General features: G+C 35.6%; 1 protein-coding gene and 2 pseudogenes across 1 annotated transcript; 2 read left to right on the top strand and 1 right to left on the bottom strand.

The window, feature by feature from the left end:
• The first annotated feature begins 393 nt into the window (after nt 1-393).
• On the top strand, nt 394-5,107 carry LOC142644525 (pentatricopeptide repeat-containing protein At4g35130, chloroplastic-like; annotated as a pseudogene).
• A 561-nt stretch (nt 5,108-5,668) lies between these two features.
• LOC142642148 (F-box/kelch-repeat protein At3g23880-like) lies at nt 5,669-10,890 on the top strand (annotated as a pseudogene).
• A 9,903-nt stretch (nt 10,891-20,793) lies between these two features.
• On the bottom strand, nt 20,794-22,575 carry LOC142644659 (putative (S)-N-methylcoclaurine 3'-hydroxylase isozyme 2). The gene is made up of 2 exons (XM_075819234.1): nt 21,700-22,575; nt 20,794-21,582 (listed from the first exon to the last, which is right to left on the bottom strand). The coding sequence occupies exons 1-2, from the start codon at nt 22,549-22,551 to the stop codon at nt 20,977-20,979; spliced, it is 1,458 nt and encodes a 485-aa protein (XP_075675349.1). The 5' UTR covers nt 22,552-22,575; the 3' UTR covers nt 20,794-20,976.
• Nucleotides 22,576-25,017: the final 2,442 nt, after the last annotated feature.

Here is a 25,017-nt window from a genome sequence, read left to right on the forward strand (position 1 = left end):
AGGATGTCTTCTACGACGTCGTCTGGAACAGTCTCAGGCATTGTAGTTTGAGACACTAGGAAGGGACCAAGTTAAGGTTTAAGGTTTTAGTTTGTGTTTTGACTGTGAAAAAAGTGAAATGAAGGGAGGAAGATATGTTTTATATGTGTCATAAAACTCATATATACGGAGGAGAACAGTGAAAAAAAAAAAAATCGAGATTTGGTAAGTTAATCTATTGGGCCTAAGCCTCAGCCTAACCAGAAAGCCCAATAAGACTTTATTTACCCACAACCGTTAATACTTGGAAAAGGAGGTGCAGGCCCAAGACAACCGAACTAGAAAAATGTAGAAAACAGAACATGTCCTTGGTGGTGTAGAGTCCGTATACACAAGCAAGGATAAAGCGCAGCCATGTCCCTGGTGGTTTCGAACAATTTCTCAGACTCATTTTTGGGTTATTGTGCTTTTTTAGTCGTGATACAAGGTCTGAAGGGTTTTAGGAGAAAGTATCTCCTCCATCAAACCTATGAGACGCATGTCTCACTGACATGTGGGTATCACATGCAATTTTTTCAATTCTATTATTTTTAAGTCTCTTGCGGGGACACTAATGGTTAAACTTACTGCCATGAAATTTGACGGTAGGTGTGGAATGCATAAGCAAGTCATTGAAATGATAAATTTGGCTATTTTAGTTCGTAATTGTTTTATTTGGATTTAAGATTAAGAAACTAGAGGCATATAGCCCAATGTGGTGGGTTTAACTTGACACTAGGGTTGGTAGGAATGACTCTATTGATGTGAGATTTTGTAAGCCACACTAATCGAAATAATGTAGGTGAGCTATTAAAGAGGGGTTTATTTAAGTCCATAATAATATAATATCGATAATTTTTCAGTATAATTGATTGTGATTTTTTTTTTTTTTTTGTGTGGAAGAAATTGATTGTGATATTTTATAATAAATAATATTTTTGTCTCTATGTGGGCTGAGACTTTGGTGGCTTTATTTCCATCATTCATCAGCCCAACCCAAATTTAATATCCAACCGAAGAAAAATGGGAAAATAAAAACCATTGAGTCTACTTCCCTAACAAATAGCAATATTGGATAGTTATATTGAAATGGATGAAAAACAATGCTATCTTTGGGGACATGTGATGTTATACATGGGAGTGTTGTTATAACTAAACTTGGGTTGCTATTGATAATATAATTGTTCTCTATTAAAAATTTTCAATTCTCTTTAAGAATTATAACATCTTCTTCTTTTTTTTAAATGAGATGTAAATTAGAGAGTTCAGAAACTGGGTTCAAATTTAGGATTATTTACCTTGATACCATAATAAAATATTACTTAAAACTTCAAATTCAGCTCATCTTGATTTTTTTTTTTATACTCAGTTTTTGTTCTTAAAACTTCAGGATGATTCTTATATTTCTCCTTAAAAATCTGGAGATAATAGGCAAGATATATGCACAATATACTGAATGGGAACTTTTTGAGAACAAATTTTTACCTTAAGCTCTTCTTCCCTTGTCTATGCATGCAAATATGGTGTTGCAGTCTCTCTCATGCTTGTATTGTTGCCCCGGTAGATAATCAATGAAGAAGTCATGCATCACTAGAAGAAAACTAATGGCTATAGTTGGGTATTGGTATAACTTGAAAGAAACCTACCAAACAGTTAGGCTGCACAATCTCAGAAGTTTGCTTAGCACAATAATCTTCCCATTGCCATATCTCACCTGATGGTTCCTGCCAAATACTTCACTAGCCTGTTTGGAAAGGCGGGGGTCAACCAACTTATACACATTAAGAGCCCAGAAAAATATTTGGAAACTCAGCTGTCCCTATACTTACTTTGGGAACTTGATTCTTCAATTTGTCAGCAGACTCTAATCCATCAACAGGTACTATTTGTAGGTTTGAACTGTCACTCAAGCTGCATTCTATTCTTACAACCAGTACACGTACATATGACTGAATCAGCTTATATAGTATATCACCAGGAAAGGTCTACACACGCACATCAACTTTGTCAACTGATAAAACTGGCTTGGAATTTTTCAGGTTTGGATGGAAATCTGAAGTGCACAATGACCACCTTAGAGCTGACTTTGTCGACAACTATCAGTAATTTCAAGGTCCTGACGGATTCTTGTTGCCAAATGTTCAGGTGGTGTAAGAAAGTTCTTAACTTTTTTTTAGTAAACAGAGCACCAGATCTTTTTGGGAAGCAGTCAGCATTGATGAAGTACTGAACCTTTTCTGTTGCTGATTCTGGGTGAAACACTTGGAGTTGGACTTAAGTGCAGGAGATACTTCAGATCAAACTACACTGAGACTAGGAGGAGACACACAATTCAATGATCTATTTGAGAAATCATTAGGTGCATCTAAACTGGACATGACAGCAGAACAGACACTCCATCAAGAGGTTTAGAGACTCTGCACACAAGATTATCCCTCACATTTATGCTTCGTGATTCTTCAGAAGAATGTGAGGTAATTTTAACTGGTTCCGCACAATCAATAATCATGGTGTCATCCTGTTCCTGTTCAAATGCTCCTTCCATATTAACATCTGTATAGTGTATCCTCAGAAATTTGGTCCTTCATACATCCACTTCCAGATGTGTGGTGCTGAGACTCATGAAAACTTATATCTTCAAACTCCGTCAGTTGTGAATCTGAATTTACTGTTTCTATCTTGCTCACATCAATTATATTGTTAGCTTCACTGCTGGCTTTAGTAGATTCAAACTTCTACGACTCCAAGCCACTGTGTGACCTCCATTTGAGTCATGGGTGTTGCGGCCATTTGCTTTAACTCTACAGAGTTCATCCTATTTATTCATTTATTGAAAGTCATACCCACATGTTTAATTCTGTGCATTGGAAAACACAAAATAATTATTTACCACAAGCCGCTCAAAGGCTCTTTTGTTTTTCATGGTCTATATCTCCGAAAAATGTGGTGGTTTGGAATGCAATGATCGGTGGTTTCGCTCTAAGTTCTCGTTTTCTTGAGTCGTTGGCTTTCTTGAGAAAAATGCAAGATGCTGATAAATTGAACACAGATAAGAAATGATATGTCCACAATATTTCCACAATATTTTTACAACAAATCCAAAGTGGCAGGTTATTACTGCTTGTTATTGTTAGGACAAAAAAGTAATGTTAGTATTATGTTCAAATTTGAATCAATATCAACTAACCACCTACGATTTGTTGTGAAAATATTGTAGACGTAACACCTCTCAACTCAGATATAATCACAAGGATAAACATGCTTCCCTCTTGTGCACAATCACAACCTCTCTTGGAAGGTAAATCTGTCCATGGTTATGCCATTAGAAAAGGTTTTGGATTTTTTTTTTTAAAAATAACATTAATTTGCAAACAATTTTGTTAGTTAGCATTTTTTTCAAACTATTTAAAAAACTAACATATTGAGTATGTGAGACTCGAGTTCACTGTAGCAAATCAAGTTTGTGACCGAGTATCACAAACTCGATTTCTATGAAAATTCACGTGAAAATCGAATCTGTGAGACTCAAGTTTCACAAGAAAACCCAGAAATTAAAACTTAAAACACACAAACGTACACAAGCAAAAAACAAAAATCAAACCACGAAACCCATGAAGACAAAAAAACAGAGAAAGATAAAATAGAAGCCCAAAACACGAAGACAAAAAACAGAGAAAGATCAAACCCAGAAACCCAAGAAGACAAAAAATAGAGAGATCAAACCAAAGAGATCTTTATAACAAAACCCAAACCACGAAGACAAAAACAACAAACTAGAGATATCAAAACCAGGTGGCAGCGGCGGCAATTGAAGTCAAGTTCTCAGAGTCATTGGGTGGGTTTTTTCATTCTTGTTGTTGATTTTCTCTTTGGGTCTTGATCTATCACTCTGGATCTTGATCTACTACCAAAGTTCTCCATCTGAGCTTCCCATGCTGTGTTAAGTTTTGATTTCTGGGTTTTGTGGAACTCCAGTCTGTAAGACTCGAGTTGCTACAGTACACTTGACTTTTACATTCGAGATGTTAGTTTCTTAAATAATTTAAAAATAATGCTAACTAACAAAATTATTTGAAAATTGGTAATATTTAAAAAAAAATAAAAAAATAAAAACAAAGGTTTTCTCCCTTATCCAGTCTTGGAAACTACTTTAGTTGACATGTATGGAGAATGCAGGAAGTTGAATATGGCAGAACATGTATATGGTCAGATGACCGAAAAAAACCTGATTTCATGGAATGCCATGCTTGCTGCTTATGTACAGAATGGGTGGAACAATAAAGCCTTGGTTTTGTTTCAGGATATTTGGCACCAGCCTTTTAAACTAGATGCATTTACATTTGCAAGCATTCTACCTGCCTATTCCGAATCAGCCTCATTGCGAGAGGGAAAGCAAATCCATGGTTTTATTATGAAGTCGGAGCTTGGTACAAATACTTTCATCTTGAATTCAATTGTTTACGTGTATGCAAAATGTGGGGATATAGGGGCTGCACGAGAAGTTTTTGATTACATTCTACATAGGGATGTAATATCATGGAACGCAATCATCATGGCATATGACATCCATGGGTTTGGTAGATTTTCTGTTCAATTGTTTTCTGAAATGAAGGAAAAGGGCTTCAAACCTTATGAGCCTTTGTGTCCCTGTCATCATCTTGTAGCATTTCTGGCATGGTTGAAGAAGGGTAGGGACTACGGTATAGATCCTGGAATAGAGCACTATGGCTGTATGCTTGACCTTATTGGGCATACGGCAATCTTGAGCAAGCCAAGATATTCGTTGATGAAATTTCATTGTTCCCTACAGCTAGGATATGGGATCAATACTGACTGCAAGCAGAAACAACCAAAACATAGAAACTTTCAGCTAGACACATCTTATCCTTGGAGCATGATAGTACCGGGTGCAATGTCTTGCTTTCTAATATGTATGCTGAAGCTGGGCGGTGGGAAGATGTGGAGCGGCTTAAATGTCTTATGATAACAGGGGTTAGAGAATACAAAGGGGTGTGGTGTGGTCAAAATCAATTCTAGAACTTGCAGGTTCGTCAACACACTAGTTACCTGTAAATTTGGTATTAAATGAATTGAGTTCTACTTAGATATTGAATCAATGAGTTCCACATACATTAAGTCATTTAGTCCACCACCAAATTGGGAGATGTTTAAGCAATAGAGTGGCATTTTGTTAAAAACCATAGCAAGCTCAGCACTTGAGACCAAATTTTTAGTCCCAAAACTCATACAATTCTTCCATGATTGAAGATTTTGCGTCTGACAAAAGTCTAATAAGCATGAAATTTGCTTTACTAAAAAGATTATTAATGCACATCCAAACTATTTTTTGGTTTTTTGAGTTAAAAAATGGGGTTAAAGTGATTCATTCAAGTTTGAAAATGGCAAGTCTACTTTATGATTATTGAGATAAATTGACAATATAGTATAGCCAATTAGCCATACACGGCTTCAAACCTGTTCTAGCTTGAATGAAGCCTTATAGGGCTTTCTGGTTAGGCCGAGGCTTGGGCCCAATAGATTTACTTGCCAAATCTCCATCTCTCTCTTTTTTTTTTCTTCACTATTCTCCTCAGTATGAGTTTTATGACTCATATAAAGGATATTCCTCCTCGTCCTTCCTGCATTTCACTTTTTCACACTCAAAAAGTGTCAAACCTCAAAAAAAAAAGTGTCCAACCTCAAACTACAACAATGCGTGAGCGTGTTTTAGACGACGTCGGGGAAGACATCCTGGCTCGGCTACCTGTAAAATCCTTAACCCGATTCAGGTGCGTTTCGAAATCTTGGAACTCCATCATCACTGACCCCACTTTCATCAACAAACACTTCAAGCTCAACCTCAACCAATCCAAATCATCAATATCCGCAAACACTCACAGTGGGTATTTGCTATATACTACAGAGGATAAGGATGGTTCATCATCTTCCAAAGAATTGTGTACAGTTGTTTGCAACAACGACCGCACATTGACCCAGGTTTCTAGGTTTGAAATCCCCTCTTTTTTTGACAAGTACATGATTGTTGGTTTCTGTAATGGCTTGTTCTGCCTAGCTAGTCGTGTGAAAGAACTTTGTCACTGATGGGACTGACGAAATCAACTACCGACGAGACTAAGGCATCTGATGGGACTAACGAGATCAACTACCGACGAGACTAAGGTAGCTAATGGGACTGACAAGACTGCTCTTTGAGACGAGCCTAAGCAAGTATCCACATCACCGACGAGGATATCAAGATCATTCAATGCCACCAATAATACCCTGGACGGTTACAGAACCAGTTGGACAAACCGTTGAAGGCATATTAAAACCTCATTACTCAGCAAGAAGCGTTACTAAAAGAGGCATTAAAGTCACAATAACTGCCACAACGGCTAGAATCTAGAACAACATATATAAAGCCCACGCATTGTCAACAGAAGGTACGAACACAGTTACAAGATATCCCTAATCAGGGCAACAGATTCCCCTTTCACCGTGGCAGTCTTGGAACGACCAGTGCCAGCGAAGTTTCAGTTGCCTCAGCTTGAGCCTTTTGACGGGCTTAAGGACCCCCAGGATCACCTTAATACCTTCAAGACGACATTAGGCCTCCAACAACCCCCTGATGAAATAATGTGTCGTTCCTTCCCTACCACACTTAAGGGAGCTGCAAGAGAGTGGTTCATAAAGTTGCCAACCTCATCCATTGATAGCTTCGAACAGTTGAGTTGCGCCTTTCTGCGCCATTTCGTCGGAGGGCAACGTCCTAAGAGACCAGCGGACCACCTACTCACTATTAAGCAACGAGAGAAAGAAACCTTGCGGTCATTCGTGAAACGCTTTACCCGAGAAACCCTGGAAGTGGACGACGCTGATGACAAAGTACAGTTGACGACCTTTATAGCAGGGCTGAAGTCTAGAGAGTTTGTGATTTTGCTGGCAAAAAATCCACCTAAGACGATGGTAGAAATACTCTTAAAGGCGCAAAAGTACATGAATGCTGAGGATGCGCTAGCCGCCAATAAAGATATGGAGAAAACAAAAGAAAGGGGAAAGAGGGAGGACGAACGTAAAGGACGAAAGAGGGAGCATCCAGATCGTCGGCTTACTGACGAAGCCAAAAGATCATAAAAAATGGCTAGGTAATAAGATTCTGCCTTGACGAATGTACATTACTGACGAAGCCAAAAGATCATCAAAAATGGCTAGGTAATAAGATTCCGCCTTGACGGATGTACATTACTGACGAAGCCAAAAGATCGTCGAAAATAGCTAGGTAATAAGATTCCGCCTTAACGGATGTACATTACTGACGAAGCCAAAAGATCATCGAAAATGGCTAGGTAATAAGATTCCGCCTTGACGAATGTACATTACCGACGAAGTAAGTAATAAGATTCCGCCTAGACGGATGTACATTACTGACGAAGCTTTGTGATAAGATTCCGCCTAGACGGATTCCGCCTAGACGGATGTACACTACTGACGTAGCCAAAAGATTATTTTGTTTAAAAAAACCTTTCATCTTCTATGGTTGTCATGGCACATCATGACAACCACAGAATCCAAGGGCATCTGATGGGACTGACGAAATCAACTACCGACGAGACTAAGGCATCTGATGGGACTGACGAGATCAACTACCGACGAGACTAAGGTATTTGATGGGACTGACAAGACCGCTCTCTGAGACGAGCCTAAGCAAGTATCAACGTCACCGACGAGGATATCAGGATTATTCAATGCCACCAATAATACCCCGGACGGTTAACCAGCTGGACAAACCGTTGAAGGCATATTAAAACCCCATTACTCAACAAGAAGCGTTACTAAAAGAGGCATTAAAGTCACAATAACTGCCACAACGGCTAGAATCTAGAACAACATATATAAAGCCCACGCATTGCCAACAGAATGTACGAACACAGTTACAAGATATCCCTAATCATTCTTATAGTCTATTATTATAAACTCCCTTGTACTAACTTTGGCATCGGAGGCGTTGTGGCAGGCACCACACCGATGACCATTCTGGAGAATTTCTTCTTTCGTCGTGACACAAGCAGACCTTTGGTCCCGTCTGGACGACCTCACTACAACTGACGAACCTGTGATTCATCAGTCACATTATTTATTTGTGGAACCCAAGTATTAGAATGTGTAAGAAACTTGTAGCTACTCGCTTTAATTGCAAGAATAATGAAAGAGCCGCTATTGGATTTGCTTATGATTCTCTGAACAACGACTTCAAGATTCTGAGAATTGTGTGTAAAGCGATATTCAATGAATCAGAAGCTGAAGCAGAGATTTACACGTTAAGTTCAGATTCGTGGAGGAAGGTTGTAATATCAATGCAGTCCTTAAGAGGGTGTGAAGTGACTGAACCCAAACTTGGGACTATTTGTTGTGTTTGGGGTCCCTTTACATTTTGTAATGGGGCTCTGCACGCCTTAGCTGATACTATTGGCTATTCTTTCATTTTGTCCTTTAACATTAGTGATGAGAGCTTCCATGAGATAATGATGCCTCCTAATCACTTTGATTCAGAGACTACAAATTTCACTGAACTTGCAGCGTACAAGGGATTGCCAGCTGATTTTGTTTTCGCTCTTGATGATGGCAATGAGCCTTTTGTGAGAAACTTATGCCACATATGGGTTATGGAGAAGTACAGTGTGGCCAAGTCTTGGACTAGAAAATTTGTGATACCAATGGAATGGGTTTGGGCAGGTAATTTCTTTGGCTGCACTAACAATGGTGAACTTCTCATTAAGAATGCCACTGGGCTGGTTTCGATTGACCCTGAGAGTCAAAATCAGAACATTCTCGACATTGAAGATGCTACCTGGGTGGCTTTCTCGACTAATTCAATGGAGAGCTTGGTTTTACTTGATGGGGGTAAGTAACTGTGAAAATTAACTTTAGCTGTAATATCACTTTTAGTTTTGCCACCATCATTGTGAAAATTAACTTTAGCTAGCATAGCATAATTTGTATATAACTTTAGCTTGTACCTTTGATGCTGAAACTAAGGTTGCAATTGTTTCCATCCTTGAGTTTAAGAAATCTCTCAATATGAATGGGTGAAGTTAGTTAAATTGCATTTGAGGAATGATAGTTCGAAGTGTTGAATTGAGGTCAATCTTGTTGCTTTTGTTTTTCTCTTTTCAGTGGGCATTTCTTATAAGCAAATTAACAGCTTGAGCAGAGAATGCTAGACTTAGGTTTGCCTTTTGCTAATCCTTGGCCCTGTTCTAATAATTCTAACTTAAGTCAATTTTGGAATTTAAATTATCACCTTCACTTTTTTTTTACAATGTTTCTTTCTTTTCCTAGGCTTTCTCAGCAGCCAAATAGTGACTGTCATTAATTAGAATTTTGGACACAAAGTTTAATAATGATTAACTTTTTTATTTACTTGATTTTGTTCAATATTGGCTTTGTTTTGAGTCTCATTTTGTTTGGTTCTTTTTTTTTGAGTCAGTGTTTATATAGTTTCTGCATTACCAGTTAATTGAATTAACATCAATAGGGACTAGAGAGAATGTGGAGGTTGCAAATATTAATAGTTTTAGCTGTTTGTGCCTGTGTTTGGTGAAAGTAATTGTAGGTAACAATGTGTATTAAGGTTTGGGAAAATTTTCATTGAGTACTGTCTACTTTATTTTGTATAGATTTTGTTATTATTGCTGAGAATATCCAGCAATTTTGTACACATTGTAGGGGCTATCAATGTTACAAGTAGCAACGAGATGTATTTAAGAGTATACCATTGTAGTTAGCAACTCCGAAATGTGTTCAAATGGGGATTTCAGATAGCTATGCAATTTTGTTCTTCAGTACTTCCGCTGTTGACCATTCAAAAACCCATTAGCCTAATTGGTCTGCATAGTAATGTTTAGTTCCATAACTATTTCTGATAGAATATTGTTGTCAAACGTTCTCGAGTCCAACAACTAGCAGTAGCTTAAATAATGCTTCCTTTTAGAAGTGTAAAACAGTGGAATCCTGATTGATCATAATTAACAGTGGAAGAAACAAAAAATTGAGTTAATATCATTAGTAGGTGTTAATGTTGCAATGAAGTGGGACCTTTTGAAGTATTTGTCATATGCTTGTGTGATTTTAGGATAGGAAAAGTTTCTGTATTATTATTGTTTTTGATAAATAGTAAAACTTCATTGAAAGGATATATCAAACACAAAGAAATGTCTCATGTGCTGAGGAAACCATGAAAACCACAAAACTAAGATGCACTTTTATTCTTAACAGATACAGCTTTTTTTTTATATATATAAGTGATTTATAAGAAATCTAATGGTTGAAAAATATACCACTGGCCATGTCATTACTAAAAATTTGTTAATGGTCACATCAACTGACCTATTTAATGGCACCTTATTTTTCTCAGGCTCATTCATCACTAGAATGTTTCCACACACAGAGAGAGAGAGAGAGAGAGAGAGAGAGAGAGAGGGGAGGAGAAAAAGAACTCCAATGTTTGCTCCATGGATGACCTAGGCGGTGCTTCAGGCAGCGGTGGTGGCCTAGACAGTGGCAGCAGTGGCAACTGCCACAGCAGGGCGACTTCATAAAAATTAATTGGAAAAATCCTTGGTCTCTTTAGCTTCCTTTACACTGGTGGTTAGTGGTTATATTTCTGCTAGCAGAAGCAGTTTTGAGTGGCAAAGCTTTATAAAGAAGCTGCCACTAAAGAGATCAAGGATTATCTTAATCCTTGAATTTTCTTATATAGTTATATAGTTATCTTTGTGGTTGGAGAACACTCAATTTAAGGATGAAAACAATTTACTTTCTTAAAATTAAGACATAAATTGTTGCTCTGTTTTTCATACATAATAGATGTAAAAATAGTATTTCTATCTAAATTATGGGCATAAGTTTTTTTGCATTGGAATTAGATGTTACTGTTATAAAGTTCATAAACCTAAACCAACATTTGTTCTTGGAACTTGATGTGCTCTAGGTAAAATAGTTCTTTTAAGAATATGTTAAGAAATAAAGCTGAGCTAATTATTCTTTTTACAGAACGTAGCATCTAAAAGGATGCTTAGTTTTGCTATGATTTTCTTTTGTTCATTCACAAAATGCTTCTTGGACTCTCCTCTAATAGCAAACAAAACTGAGTCTAGGAAAGATTTGAAAACTAAAAACATACTTGGTCTATGGTAGTATCATCACCCTAGAACACATCAAACTTGGGTCTATGGTGATACTTCTGCCGAGCAATAGCCAATGCATGCTTTACACGCTAAATTTCTTAAAACCAAAATTAGTTCCTTTTAGAAAGCAGTTTCTCCTTGATGTTAGTAAGAGAAATACAACAATGTAGGGCAAGAACAAAAAGTTTGGTATGACAAAACTCATCATATAGATGTCTGTATTTTGTATTGGTATCTTGGACAGGTAATGTTGACACCAACCTATTCCACTTCTAAGCTAAAAGAGAATCTCCCAAATCACATACATGATGCAATTGTTATTTCATAATGTTGGCAATCTTGTGAAATGCATGTGTCAGAAGGAGAAACACTATAAACAGAACAATTTTCACAATATTTCTCACAAAAATTGAGTTGAGAGGTTTTTATTGATTTTTGTTTGGCCTGATCACTAACATCACTTTACTTTTTACCATCAATAATTTGCCACTTTAATATTTGTATATATTTTGTGAAAAAAGGTTGTCTCTAGAGCTTTTGAATGGGTAAAGAACCTTTCTGAGCTTAGTGGGAAAAGGCAGTTGGCAACCTCTTGGGAAAGAAGTTGCTTGTACAGGTACAAGGGTTTCCTCAAAGATCTCACATTTATGATTTAACAACTTATCACAGTAGTTATGAAAATAGTCTGTCACAACATTGTATCTGTAATGGGCCTAAATGTTGTAACATATAATAATTGCAAGATTAGTTATAAGAAATGGCAAGGATGGATAAATCTTAATTTGTAAGGTCAACTAAACCTATATAAGTACTTGCTCAAAGTGTAAAACGTTAACCAAGCAATCAGGCATAATGTTCTTTATTCACTTCCTCTTATTTTCTCATTTCTTCCTTTTAATTCTTGGAGGCTGATTTTCTCAAATCAATTAAGTTTGTATTCATTTCTCCCATTACCCTAAGTCATGAACTTGAACCATTGCAGTACGCCTTAACAACCTAATATATGTAGAATATTCTTTAAGATCATACATTCATACAAGGGCATGAAATATGATAGCTATGCCCTGAGAAGGAAATTAGATCCAACACTGATGCCTCTTTATTTATGTGCAACGCCATACAACTCAGGGAAATTCTCCTATAAAGGAAGGCCCCCAAACCAAAGAATCATGCAAGAATTTAATAGAATGTCCATCCCACCTTAAAGCTAACAAAGCGATTAAAAGTATCACACCCCTTCCTTATACTTTTCCAAAGGCATACCCCATATGGTCCATGTACAGTATTTGAACATTTGGTCGAATACGGTTCGAATCCCAGTCACCCGATCCAACAGGGTCAGGTTCGGTTCAGGCCCTAAACCGACCGGGCCCGACTCGTGGACAGGCCTAGTATCATATTTTATTTCAACAATCTGTCTCTACAAAGAATCTCTCTCCAAAGCATATCTCCACAACCATTTACCCAATAATGCTTGGTAATGAACCAAATTCTCTATGACTAACCCCACATTTTGAAGAGGTTCACAAACATTCCTCCAAATCACAGCAAAGTCACAGCAACCAAAATACAATGTGTATCCATATTATGCGCATACAATGTGTATACATGAAAACTATCACATCGAAGGAGAACTTCAGCAACTGGGTCAAAAATGAGGGTTTGTCCATTAATTTTATAGCGAATCATCAACTTTACTTTAAAATTTTGTCACAAGATCTTCCTGAAATTAGTGCAGATTTCTAATTCAAAGTCTATATTCTAGTGCAAGCATTTCCACAAAACAAAGCTGACTATAATATAAGTTTACATTCACCAAATTCAGCTTTCCCAATCGGTAACCTAACACATATACGTAGAATCCAGATCCTCTCTGTAATTGAAAAAAAAATGGAACTAAAGCCAAAAGTGAAAAGGCCTAGGGTTTAGGTTTAGGTTTACGAGAAGGAATACCTTGATGCTGGAATCAGAAGAGGAATCATCAGGCACGGTCTCCTTTCAATTCTCGCAAATGGAAGCTCAGCTCAGCTCAGCATGAGAGAGAATGTGCAGGGTTTGAATTCAACTGGAGAGAGAGAGAGAGAGAGAGAGAGAGAGAGAGAGAGAGAAATATTGCCGTTGAAGGAGAGGGAGGGAATTTGAATTCAATTGGGACCGAATTTATACTCGGATCATCGTGCCCTTGAATTTGATTGCCTTGGTTGGGAATCCTTACGTGTACGGTCAAGATAAGGTCATACATTACACAAATACTTCAAAAAAAAACATTATAAATGATTTTTTTAATTGGATAATCTGAATCTTCTCACTGAAAAAGCCAAATCCTTCTTTTAGTAGTTCTTCACTTAATTTTGGTTTTTTTATTTATTGATTTTAGCATTCTTAAATAGTAGAGTAGAGTAGATTTAGTAGAGTTGAAGTAAAGTTTTAGTTCAACTCAATTTCTCTTGGACTCAAACTTAATTTGTAGAGCTGCTTTCTTTTTACATGTATTATTATATGTTTTTTTTATTGGCTGTTTTCTTTTTAAGTGTAGTTATATCAATTTTTTTTTTAATCATATAAACGTGCACTATGTTGCGGGTTTTTTTTATAATTAAGATTTTGTTTTCAACTTTTTTTTTCATGAGATTTTTTTTTCCACTGAAATGTGTACTATGTTGCAAGTTTTTTTTTTTGTAAATTTTTTTTATAAAGGATTAGATAAAGAATTTAGATTGAAATCAAATTAAGATAAAATTTTGATTGTAATTAAATTATGATTTTTCTCAACTTAAAAATTACCTTTTTTTAATTAAGATTTTTTTTTATAAAGGATTAGACGAAGAATTTGGATTGTTATCAAATTATGATTTTTATCAACTTAGAAATTACAAGAGAAGTAAAAATCATATAAATGTCTACTATGTTGCTGGTTTTTATAAAAATTATGGTTCTTTGTACATGTAGTATTATTATTACATGTTTTTTTTATTTGCTATTTTCCTTTTAAGTGTAGTTATATCTATTTTTTTTATATCATAGAAACATGTATTGTGTTGCTGGTTTTTTTTTTTAATTAAGATTTTCTTTTTTCAACTCTAACGCGTATTATGTTGCTAGTTTTTTCTAATTAAGATTTTTTCTTATAAAATAGAATTTAGATTGTAATCAAATTATGATTTTTATCAACTTAGAAATTATATTAGAAATTAAAATCATATAAACGTGTACTATGTTTCTGGTTTTTTTAAAAATTATAATTTTTATCAACTTAAAAATTATAGGAGAAGAAAAATTATATCATTTTTAAGAAAAAATAAAAAATTCTACAATTTAGTGAAGCCACTTGGCGTAACCACAGCTTCTAAGCCCAACTTTTATTATATAGTATATGATATGATTTAAATTAGTTAAATTACAAGACTATTGACAAATATTATATACTCTTGACAAATATTAATACTAGTCACTATCTTGTAGGTGGCATCGAATAGTCACTAGTCACTATAAATAAATACACACACACACACACACACATATATATATATAAAATAGTCACTATAAATATAAATATATTTATTTTGCTTGAAAGTATAATCAAACATGCAATTCATTTATAAGCAAAGATGATAAAACAAATAAGTAACTGTCCTAAAGATTACATTTGTATATTCATAGCCTTCATAACAACAATAAATACTATACTCAAGATTTTAGATTACAAGCTTGAGGTATATATAGATGTTCTCAACTCAGACTTGTCTTTTTACGTTATGTAAATGTACAAAAATGGACTGAATGCATTGAATCGACCGAAATTAGACCAAATTAGACCACATGGACACTACCAGACTGAATGCACCGAATTGGACCGAAGTAGTCTGAATGGACCAACATGGATGAAAATGAACCGAATAGAATAAAAGTGGACTGAATAGACTAAATAGGACTGAATTGGACTGAATTAGACGAAAGTGAACGGAATATAACCAAAGTGGACTAAATATGACCAAAGTGGACAGAATGGACTGAATAGGACCAATTTGGACCGAATAGAACCTAAGTGAGCCTAATAGAATCTAATGGACCAAATAGGACCAAAGAGGATAAAATAGTACTGAATTGGACCGAATAAGATCAAAGTGGACCAAATAAAACCATATTGAATAAGACTGAAGTGGACCGAATAAGGCCAAAGTGGACCGAATAGAACCAAAGTGAACAAAATGTACCAAATAGGACCAATATGGACTGAATAGAACCGAAGTGGCTTAATAGAACCTAATGGACTAAATAGGACCAAATGCACTAATACAACCGAAATGGATGGAATAGGACTGAATGGACCAAAATGGACTAAATAGACCAAAATGCTAGAAGCTTATCCAAATATTATAAAACCCAAAATATTGCTAATGAAATCTAAAAATCACCCACATCAAATAATGAACCGATTATGCAAAAATAAGAATTTTTTTTTTTACGGTGCTTGTCCAATTTTAGGAGACACTATAGTTTATACACAATAATTTTTTATTATTTCTTGTGTGAAGGATGCTAGTTATTGCGTGTGAAGAGAGAGAAATGATTAAAAATAAAGAAAATTTTTTTTTTTTATTATTATTAATGGACTAGAATATAGAATAGATAATCAAATGTGGATGTTTTGGTATGGATTGTTTACAAAAAAAAAGAGTATATTATTATTCTAAAATAATAAGTAATTTTTCCGTAAACAAGTGAATGCTCTTAGGTTATAATTGACTCTCATATTGAGAACGCTTTTCATAGCCTTCTAGGCACAAAACATGGCTCAAAAACAATTATATTCCATACTAAAATTTTTAAAAAATTCTCGAATTTTCTTTATTTAAATTAACTTTCAACTATATATCTTAACGTAGTCAAGTAGAAAACCTGTTTAACATTGTATATTATTGCAATATCTCCTAATCCATTTGTTAGAATTTTGGGTAATGTTTGTTTTGGATAGTGTATTATTGGACCAGGTGAGGGGCTTCCCTAGAATCCCATGGCTATATATGAACCTATGAGGTCTTTGGAGTTTAAATTCCATAAGGCCTCCAAAGCCTCCATTAGATGAAGAAGCAAAAACCTAGTCACCTTACTTGTCAACACTCGAAAAATGTAATTGAAGTCATCCAAGCCGAGCTAAGGACTATCAAAAGAGTCAATAACTTATTCCAGTGTATACCAAAAGGTAGGTTTGAGAATATTATTGGGGTTTGGGAGAGCCATATATACAAGATAGCATCCAAGGGCATTAGAGAGAATTAGAGAAGATTACTAGGGTTTTTTTTGGGGGGGGGGGGGAAGTGGGGGAAGAGAAGATTACTAGGTTGATCATTGAATAATTAGTTTTAGATTGCTTATCTATACTATTATTTAAAGGATTTCTCCTGTTTGGATTCCTCAATTTTTTGTTCAAAAATAGCCCTACATTCCTACGTTTAAGTAGAGATAAAACTAAATGACAATCTGGTAAAAATATAACTCTAATTTTCACTAAAACGTTGCCTAAAAAATAAAGCCACTGTCCTGTTGATTTTTAAATTGGTTTATCCACTTATCAATTAGATTTTCAAAATAAAAATTATATATAAAAAATAAAGACACAAGTTTTTTTTTTTTTTTTTGGCTATAAAATAGGACCACTAAACCTAGAAAAGACAGTTTTTTTTTTTAATTGCTACAAAAAAAGCATGCTAGTATTTATACTATTATTTAAGGGACTTCTCCTGTTTGGATTTCTCATTTTTCAGTTCAAAAATTTCCTTACACCTCTATATTTAAGTAGAGACAAAACTAAAAGACAATTCAGTAAAAATGCAATTCTAACTCTCACTAAAACATTGCCTAAAAAGTAGAACTACTCTCCTGTAAATTTTCAAATTGTTTTATCCACTTATAAATTAGATTCATTTTATAAAAAAAAAAACACTTATAAATTAAATTCTTAAAATAAAAATTATATATATAAAATAAGAGAAATGATATGTCTACAACATTTTTACAACAAATCTTAAATGGAAGGTTGTTACCCGTTGTTATTTTTGGAGTAAAAAAGTAATCTTTGTATTAAATTCAAATTTAAACCAATAACAACTAATCACCTGTGATTTGTTGTAAAAATATTATAGACGTAACATCTCTCATAAAAAAAAACACCAAATTTTTTTTTTTTTTTGCTAAAATAAAAAACCTCATCTATACGCGTGCAATGAGGTTAGTACACATTACATATTAGTCGCCAAGTGTCATAGTCAAAAGTGGCTGCTGAGATGAATTTGAAGCCGTTGGATCAAATATGGGATCCTTTACTTTAAAATTGACACAGCTCCTGGCCTGGAGGAGTTTTCTAGAATCTCTACAACTCTAGGTTAACCTAGAATCTCTACAACTCTAGTCAAACGTTTTCTTTCTATAAGATGCAAAACACCGAGATGAAATTCGTCAAGACGAACACCGAGATGAAATCAAATTCTTGGGAACAATTTCCTCAAGAAAGTGCTCTCCGTTCAAAGGATGTTGGACGTTTAATCGCTTGCATCTCCACCATGGTAGTTGCAACTTTTATGGTTCTTCCACAGGAAAACGTCGAAGGAAGACTAGTTCCAGTCTTGTTCAAAGACCGTCCGACGCTCTATCGCATATTTCTAATCTCTGCCCTCTGCGCATTTTTGGGCTCCATGGGTTCTATGTTGATCCAACACAAGCCTAGGGTTGAATATTTTTGCAGGATTATTGGCGTGGCTTTTATGTTATCAGCACTAGACATTGTCCTCTACGCCACAGCTCTCTGGTTTGTAGTCATCCTCCTCCCCTCCTCAATGTAACCAAAAAAAAAAAAAATCCGATGGGGATGAATCTTTGTGTAATGGTATTTAAGTTTGCTTTTTATAAAGAATTTAGTTCAATTACTCAAAGCTTTTGTTGTTGGGATTTTCGTTTCTTTTAGTTTTCTAAATTGTGTTTGATGTGAATATAAATAGAGTTTAGGTTGGTAGATCGTGAGCAAAAGTATCCTGTAATTTGTCTTAGAAAGTTTATCTTTAAATTCAAGACTGCTACTCAGGTTTCTGCATAACAAGTTCAAGCTTTAGTTTTTTGATAGCAAGTCGACCGATTGAACAACTAAGTTTTTGATAGATCGAGATTATTTTGAATCAATCGAACTGCATGCTTCAGAAATGCAAATTCAGCACCTCCTGGTAATACTGTAGAAGGAACACAGAAAATGTTATAGTGGCTTTGCAAATTGAAGTCAAGTAGCCTTGCTCTCGGGCAAAATTCGAGTATGCTCTAAGTACTTTGATACTAATTAAGTACGAATACTTTGATAATAATGGGTTTAGAGAGCATCTCCAACAAGCTCTCTAAACCCAAAATTTGGAAGGTAAACCTACAAAAACTTGTTCCAACAGTCTCTCTAATTCACTGTTTATTAGCAAAAATTTGTTTGTTAATGAAGAGCGGCTCTTTTGGCCTAATAACCTACTTTTCATTAGCAAAAGAATTAATGCGAATAAAAAATTCAACACGCCCATTATAATATTCAATTTTACTTAACAATCACAACGGCTACAACTCAATCATTCTAGAGTCTGCTGGAGATGCTCTAAACTAGTCTCGTAACAATAACTGATCATCCCTTTGTAGAGAAACTGATTTTCCTTGTGCTGTCTTCTAGTCTCACTTACACAAGTTAAGGTAAAGACTACTAAAAGGAGAGAGAGAGAGAGAGAGAGAGAGAGAGAGAGAGAGAGAGAGAGAGAGAGAGAGAGAGAGAGAGAGAGAGAGAGAGAGAGAGAGAGAGAGAACAAAGGGCAACAAAACCATATTATAAAAAACAAAAGGCGTAAATGCACTTTTAGTCCCTACATTTTGACGTTTTTTCATTTTAGCCCCTACATTTTAATTTTACCACTTTTAGTCCCTAATTCAATTAACGCGTTCTATTTTGGTCCTTTCTGTCAGTCAACCGACGGAAATAACTGACGTGGCAACCGGAGGAATTAAAATATTATAAAAATGCAACATCACCCATGACACATCAGAATATAAATTTAAAAAATTAATTTATTAATTTTAACTAAATAATAAAATTAAAAACTAAAATTCACAGGAATTAAGATTGTTCTTCGTCTTTTTCAGATTATTCTTCATTTTACAACTTGTTTATCATATTCTTCCCAAATCAAACCCAGCAACCAAGAACTCAAACTCATCACAAGAACACAAACCCAGCAACCCAAGAACAAACCCAAATCACTAGGACATAAATGAAAACAAGAAGAAAAAACTGAAATTCAACACCTCAGAGATCATCAAACCCAGCACCATCAGATCTACCACAAATCAAGATCATCAAATTCTTCATGTTCTTTCCCGAATTCTAATACAATCAACACCAAATTCTCAGCAAATCAAACCCGTAAACTCAGTTAACAAAATATCAAAAAATTAAACAAAATATCTCAAAAATTAAACGAATTCAAAACACAAAAAAAAAAAAAAGAAATCAAAATTTGAATAGTGAGTGGGTTACCACAGATTGAGATTGGAGTTACTTCAATCTGTACAATCTATCGAGCTCGATTTCGAGGCTCTTCTGAATCTCTCCTCTCTCTTCGACCTCCTTCATCTTCATCTTCATCTCCAACATCAAGTCCCTTTCTCTCAGCATCTTCTTCTTGTCCGACCTCAGCCTCTCCATCTTCTTCCTCATTGCACTCAACTCCTCCGCGAGCAACGCGTCCAGAGATTCGATCTGAGTCAGATGGTGGAGGATGTTCTCTTTGTTTGACTGGTCGGCAATGCAGATCTCGACTTGAGTTTTCTTTGCTGGCTTGGTGTGCGAAGAGTTAGTGACATGGTTCGCCGGAGAGTTTAGCTGCTTTTAGAGGCGGAGTAGAAGAGGCAGAGCTTTCGAAGCGTGAATCGAAGTAGAGCTAGACGATCTTGGAATCGTCGCAGATGAGAGCGACCGGACCGCCGAATAGGGCACAGGCAACTTTGTTGCGGCTAAGATCGATGTGCCTCCACTGCATCGAGTGGTAGAGTTCCGATTTCCGGTAATAACGGTCGCCGAGAAGTTGCCACTTAGCAGCCACCGACACGTTGGCCATCGGAAATGAGAGGAATTCAGATTGGGCGTTTGATCGGAGAGGTATGGTTCGTGAGACTTTCCTTTTGCATTGTGCTGTGTCTAGGTTTGTGGGGTTAGTGTATTCTAGGTTCTAATTTTTTTTTTTTTCATTTTTTTTGTTTAAATTGATAAATTATTTTTTTTTTAAATCAAAAGATTAGTGGATGATGACGTGTCTTTTTTAATTATTATTTTATCCTGACGTGGCATTTTTAAATATTATTTCATTGGCTATGTCAGCTCAACAGTAAACTCTGTTTGCCACGTCAGCTATTTCCGTCGGTTGACTGATGAAAAGGACCAAAATGAAACGCGTTAATTGAATTAGGGACTAAAAGTGGTAAAATTAAAATGTAGGGACTAAAATGAAAAAATGTCAAAATATAGGAACCAAAAATGCATTTACGCCAAAACAAAAAACAATGGTTGAGTTGGGCATTTAAATTTTTACTTAACATGGAAAATAATTATTACAAGACCGATACCTTACAACTAGTATTGCACAAGAAATAATACACAACAGTTTAGTTTAATGGTAACAGCTATAATACAATAGCACACAAGAAATGACACACAAAACATAATCTTAAAAACTTATAATACACAAGAAACGGTACACAACTATTTTCTTCCTTTAAGAATAAGTTGTAGGGGTTGCTTCTTTTTCAGTGTTATGGCGAAATGATCATTCATGTCTAGTTCAGTTGATTTCATACTACCTGGAAGAAACCAGTCAAATGAGTGGACTAATGTTGCCAAAATAAGTGGAACTTGCTTAGTAGCCAAAGGTTGTCCAGGACAAACTCTCCTTCCAGCTCCAAAAGGCGTATAGGCAAAATTGGTTCCCTTAAAGTCCAAACATGAGTCAAGAAACCTCTCAGGTTTGAACCTCAATGGATCATTAAAAATTGAAGGATCTCGGCCTATTGCCCACATGTTAACCAGAATTTTGGAGTCTTTAGGAATTGTATAGCCCATTACTTGACATGTTTTTAAGGCACGGCGAGGAAGGAGTAATGGTCCTGGAGGGTATAATCTTAGTGTCTCTTTGACACAAGCTTCTAGGTAAGGAAGATGGGCCAGATGGGATTCTTTCACCATTTCTGTTCCAATTTCACGTTTAAGTTCGTCACGTAGTTTGTGCAAGACATCCTGGTTTCTCATCAATTCTGCCATTGCCCATTCAGTTACCATACTGCTGGAATCAGTGCCAGCAATAAGTAGATCCTATACATGGAGAAATAAAGATGATTATTTTTTTATCAAATTTAAATTTATGAAAATACATATGACATACTTTCTAAATTTCACTAACAAAGCGAACTTAGGGTTGAGAGAGAGTACCAAAATCAATTGGCTGATCTGATCATTTGTAAACCCTTCTTTAATCAAAGCATCCAAGAAATCTCTCTGACCTCTCTCTTGTTTCCGTCTTTCTTTGATAATATCATCCCAAATGGTAATAAAATTTTTAACTATTTTATCACGTTTCTTTTGTATACCTTGAAAATCCAATCCAGTTAATATTGGATAAAAATCTGATAAATCTGGAATCATTCCTAATTCTACTATTTCAACAATAAGCTTCCTCAACTCTTTACCAATACCCTTTCCCACAAAGTCAAAAAAGTCTACTGAAAATATTGCATTACTCAAAATATTAGTAAAAGTAACATAGACTGTATCCCCTAGATTCACTACCTCACCCTCCTTAGAACCCAAGAAACCTACCAACTCACTCACCTTCTTCTCTCTTATGTGGTTTTGAGATTCCAATACTTTGGCTGAAAAAAGGTCAGTTTTACAAATAACCCTTAGGCCCCTCCAATAATCGCTGCACTCAGGGGAAGCTCCAAATGCAATGTTGAGTTTTGGGTTTATGAGTGGCACAGCGTTTCCGATGTACCGGCCTGACAAATCTCGGTCATGGGTCTTAAGAACTTCTCTTGCTGCATCTGGCGATGATGCAATGATAGTAATTTGGTTGCCAAACCGTAGAGACATGAGGGGGCCATGGATTCTAGCTAAGTTGGCTAGTATGGAATGGAGCTGCCTTCCCATTTGGAAAAAGTTCCCTACAATAGGCCATGCAAATGGACCTGGTGGGAGTGGTGGATTTTTAGAGAAAATGCGTTTGAAGTAAAGATAGAAGAAGGGTATTAGAAGGAGGAGACTGAAGAAGACCTTTAGATCCATAGTTTTAGTGAGAAAAACTAATTAAAGCTGTATTGCATTTGTGAACTTGTAATTGAGTTGTAACCCTAATTTATAGAGTGAGAAAATCATGTTTTACGTTTTGATTTATTCTAAATATAATCCACATGTTACAATTGTTGTAAATAAAGATTCTCGACTATGATCTTTGGGCCCAAAGAAAAGTTTCAAAGGCTATTTTATATCATATAATTGCGATTTTTTTTTTTTTTTGAGAAGGATATAGTTGTGATTTTTTATATATAAAAAAGTTCCTTTCGTACGTGGATCCTTACCCCGCTTTATCTACCTAGTTTTTTTTATTCAATTTGTTATTCGTATTCATGATTTCAATAAAATAAAAATAAAAAATTTAAATCATAATGTTGATTGAAAAACAACCAATAGACCCCATGTCGAAATATAAAGAAGCTTTTTGAGGCAATGTTCAATTTGAACAAAAGTTTAGAGTGTCTGACGTTATGTCAAGTGCATAATAAAATTTAAAAGCATTATCTTTTTGCCTTTATGTGGTGAACACTTTCAATTCTATGACAATATTTTTCACGAAATCTAATTTTACCTAATTGCTATTGGCCTTTAGCAACATTTTTCATGAGCTAGTATAGTAATTAATTTATCCCTAAGAAAATTAAGTTTCTTCTTAACAACATTTTTGGAAGAATCATGAGGTCCACCCCAATGTTAGATTAGCCATCTTTCAATTGAAATTAAATCAAACACGGTTGAGAGCTAAAATTTCATAAAGAAAGCTCATTCCATGAAAAGTAAGAAAAGACCATGGGTCTTAACAAAGAAAGTCCAATTCATGAAGCTAAGAAGGACCATGAATGCTCAAAATCCCAAAAAGAAGAAAAAAGAAAGAAATAATAATAATAATAATAATAATAATAATAATAATAATAATAATTATAATAAAGAAAAAAAAGAAGAGGATCTCGGACAAGGATCTCGGTCAAACCAGAGGACATGCAGCAAGGATCTCGGTCAGGCTAGAGGATATGCAGCAAGAAAAATCAACATCAAGGCCTTATGTTTGTTCAGATCTCTAGCAAAAAAACAAGCCATTAAAAATATAGCAAAAAACCAGGTATTATCTTTGTAACCCATGATCCAAGCCCGTAGGAACCCGAGTGAATAGTAAGGGAGGAATGGTTTGGTAGGTAGGGGAGTAATTTCTGGTGAAAGGAGGATCCCGAAACTCTCTTGGTTCATATATTTGCTTGGAATGCATGAACTAATGGAAAACTCAGTTCCTCTATGTGCATGACACCTACCCACAATTTCCTCTCAATTGTCATTTTCAACAAAGCTGTCACAGTACACCAAGCAGCCCACTCATTCCATTTAACTTTCCAAGAAAGAATCTTTCATTTATAGCTAAAGCCAAATGCCCCTTTTGAGTTATAATTGCCTAAATAAGTTAAACCTCTGCCCAATGCATTTTTTTAGGTCACAGAGGACGTAGTTTTACCCAGCAAACTTGGCACGTCGTCCCCCGGGGTCCTAGACCACGTCTGCTATGTCATTTTCAACAAAGTTGTGACAATACACTGAGCAACCCACCCATTCCTTTTACTTTCCCAGAAGGAATCTTGCATTTATAGCTAAAGTCAAATGCCCTTTTTGAGTTATAATTGCCTAAATAAGCTAAACTTCTACCCAATGCACCTTTTCAAGTCACAGAGGACGTAGTTTTACCCAAGAAACCTGGCACGTCCTCCCCCGAAGTCCCAGACCAGCTCTGCTATAAAAGAAACACAAAGCATAGAAGAAAAGGGTGGATTCAGATGGGAGACAAATGGGTATTTAGGGGAAAAGTTCAGAGGTTTAAAACACATATTCTTAGAGCCTTAAAAGCCCAGCAAGGAAGAGAAGGAAATAAACAAAAAGAGAGAGCCAAGGAGTAGGAATTTATCCCATATCCTTGAGATTATTCGAAATATCATTTAACCTCCAAAGAAACATAAGCCAAAAACATGCACACATCAGATATCACTCTCTCCCACAAAAATCCTCCTCACCTAACTATCTTGGAAGGCAATTCCCAAGTAAAGCCACTTGGACTTGAGTTCCAAATCCTACAAGTTTTGTGCAAAAGCACTAAGTCTGTGAGAATTGGGGCCAGGATCCTCGTGGCTGAATCAATCTCATGAAATTCATTTATATATATATATATATGTTTATGTATTAAATTGTATATCCTAACTTAAGAAACTAACAATTATTTGAAGATATGTGTATTGTGCAGTATATTTTTATGCAGGATCTATAGAAGTAAAGGGAAAGGAAATAAAAACTTCATTGCATAATAAGCATGGAGAAAAATCGTATAGATCAGAGAATTAGTATTCTGGGTTCTTACAGGCCTAATATCCCTGGGAACCACGACATCACGTTCGGGGTACCACGACAATACGCCTGGGGTACCAAGTGAAGGAAATTTTT

The sequence above is a fragment of the Castanea sativa genome, chromosome 7 (genome assembly GCF_040712315.1).
Source record: "Castanea sativa cultivar Marrone di Chiusa Pesio chromosome 7, ASM4071231v1".
NCBI lineage: Eukaryota > Viridiplantae > Streptophyta > Magnoliopsida > Fagales > Fagaceae > Castanea > Castanea sativa.

Excerpts from the sequence above, each read along its gene's own strand:
- LOC142644659 (XM_075819234.1), bottom strand. The coding sequence starts at position 22,551 with ATGGATCTAAAGGTCTTCTTCAGTCTCCTCCTTCTAATACCCTTCTTC. Across the intron at positions 21,583-21,699 it reads AGATCAGCCAATTGATTTTG|GATCTACTTATTGCTGGCAC; the intron begins GTACTCTCTCTC and ends CTCCATGTATAG.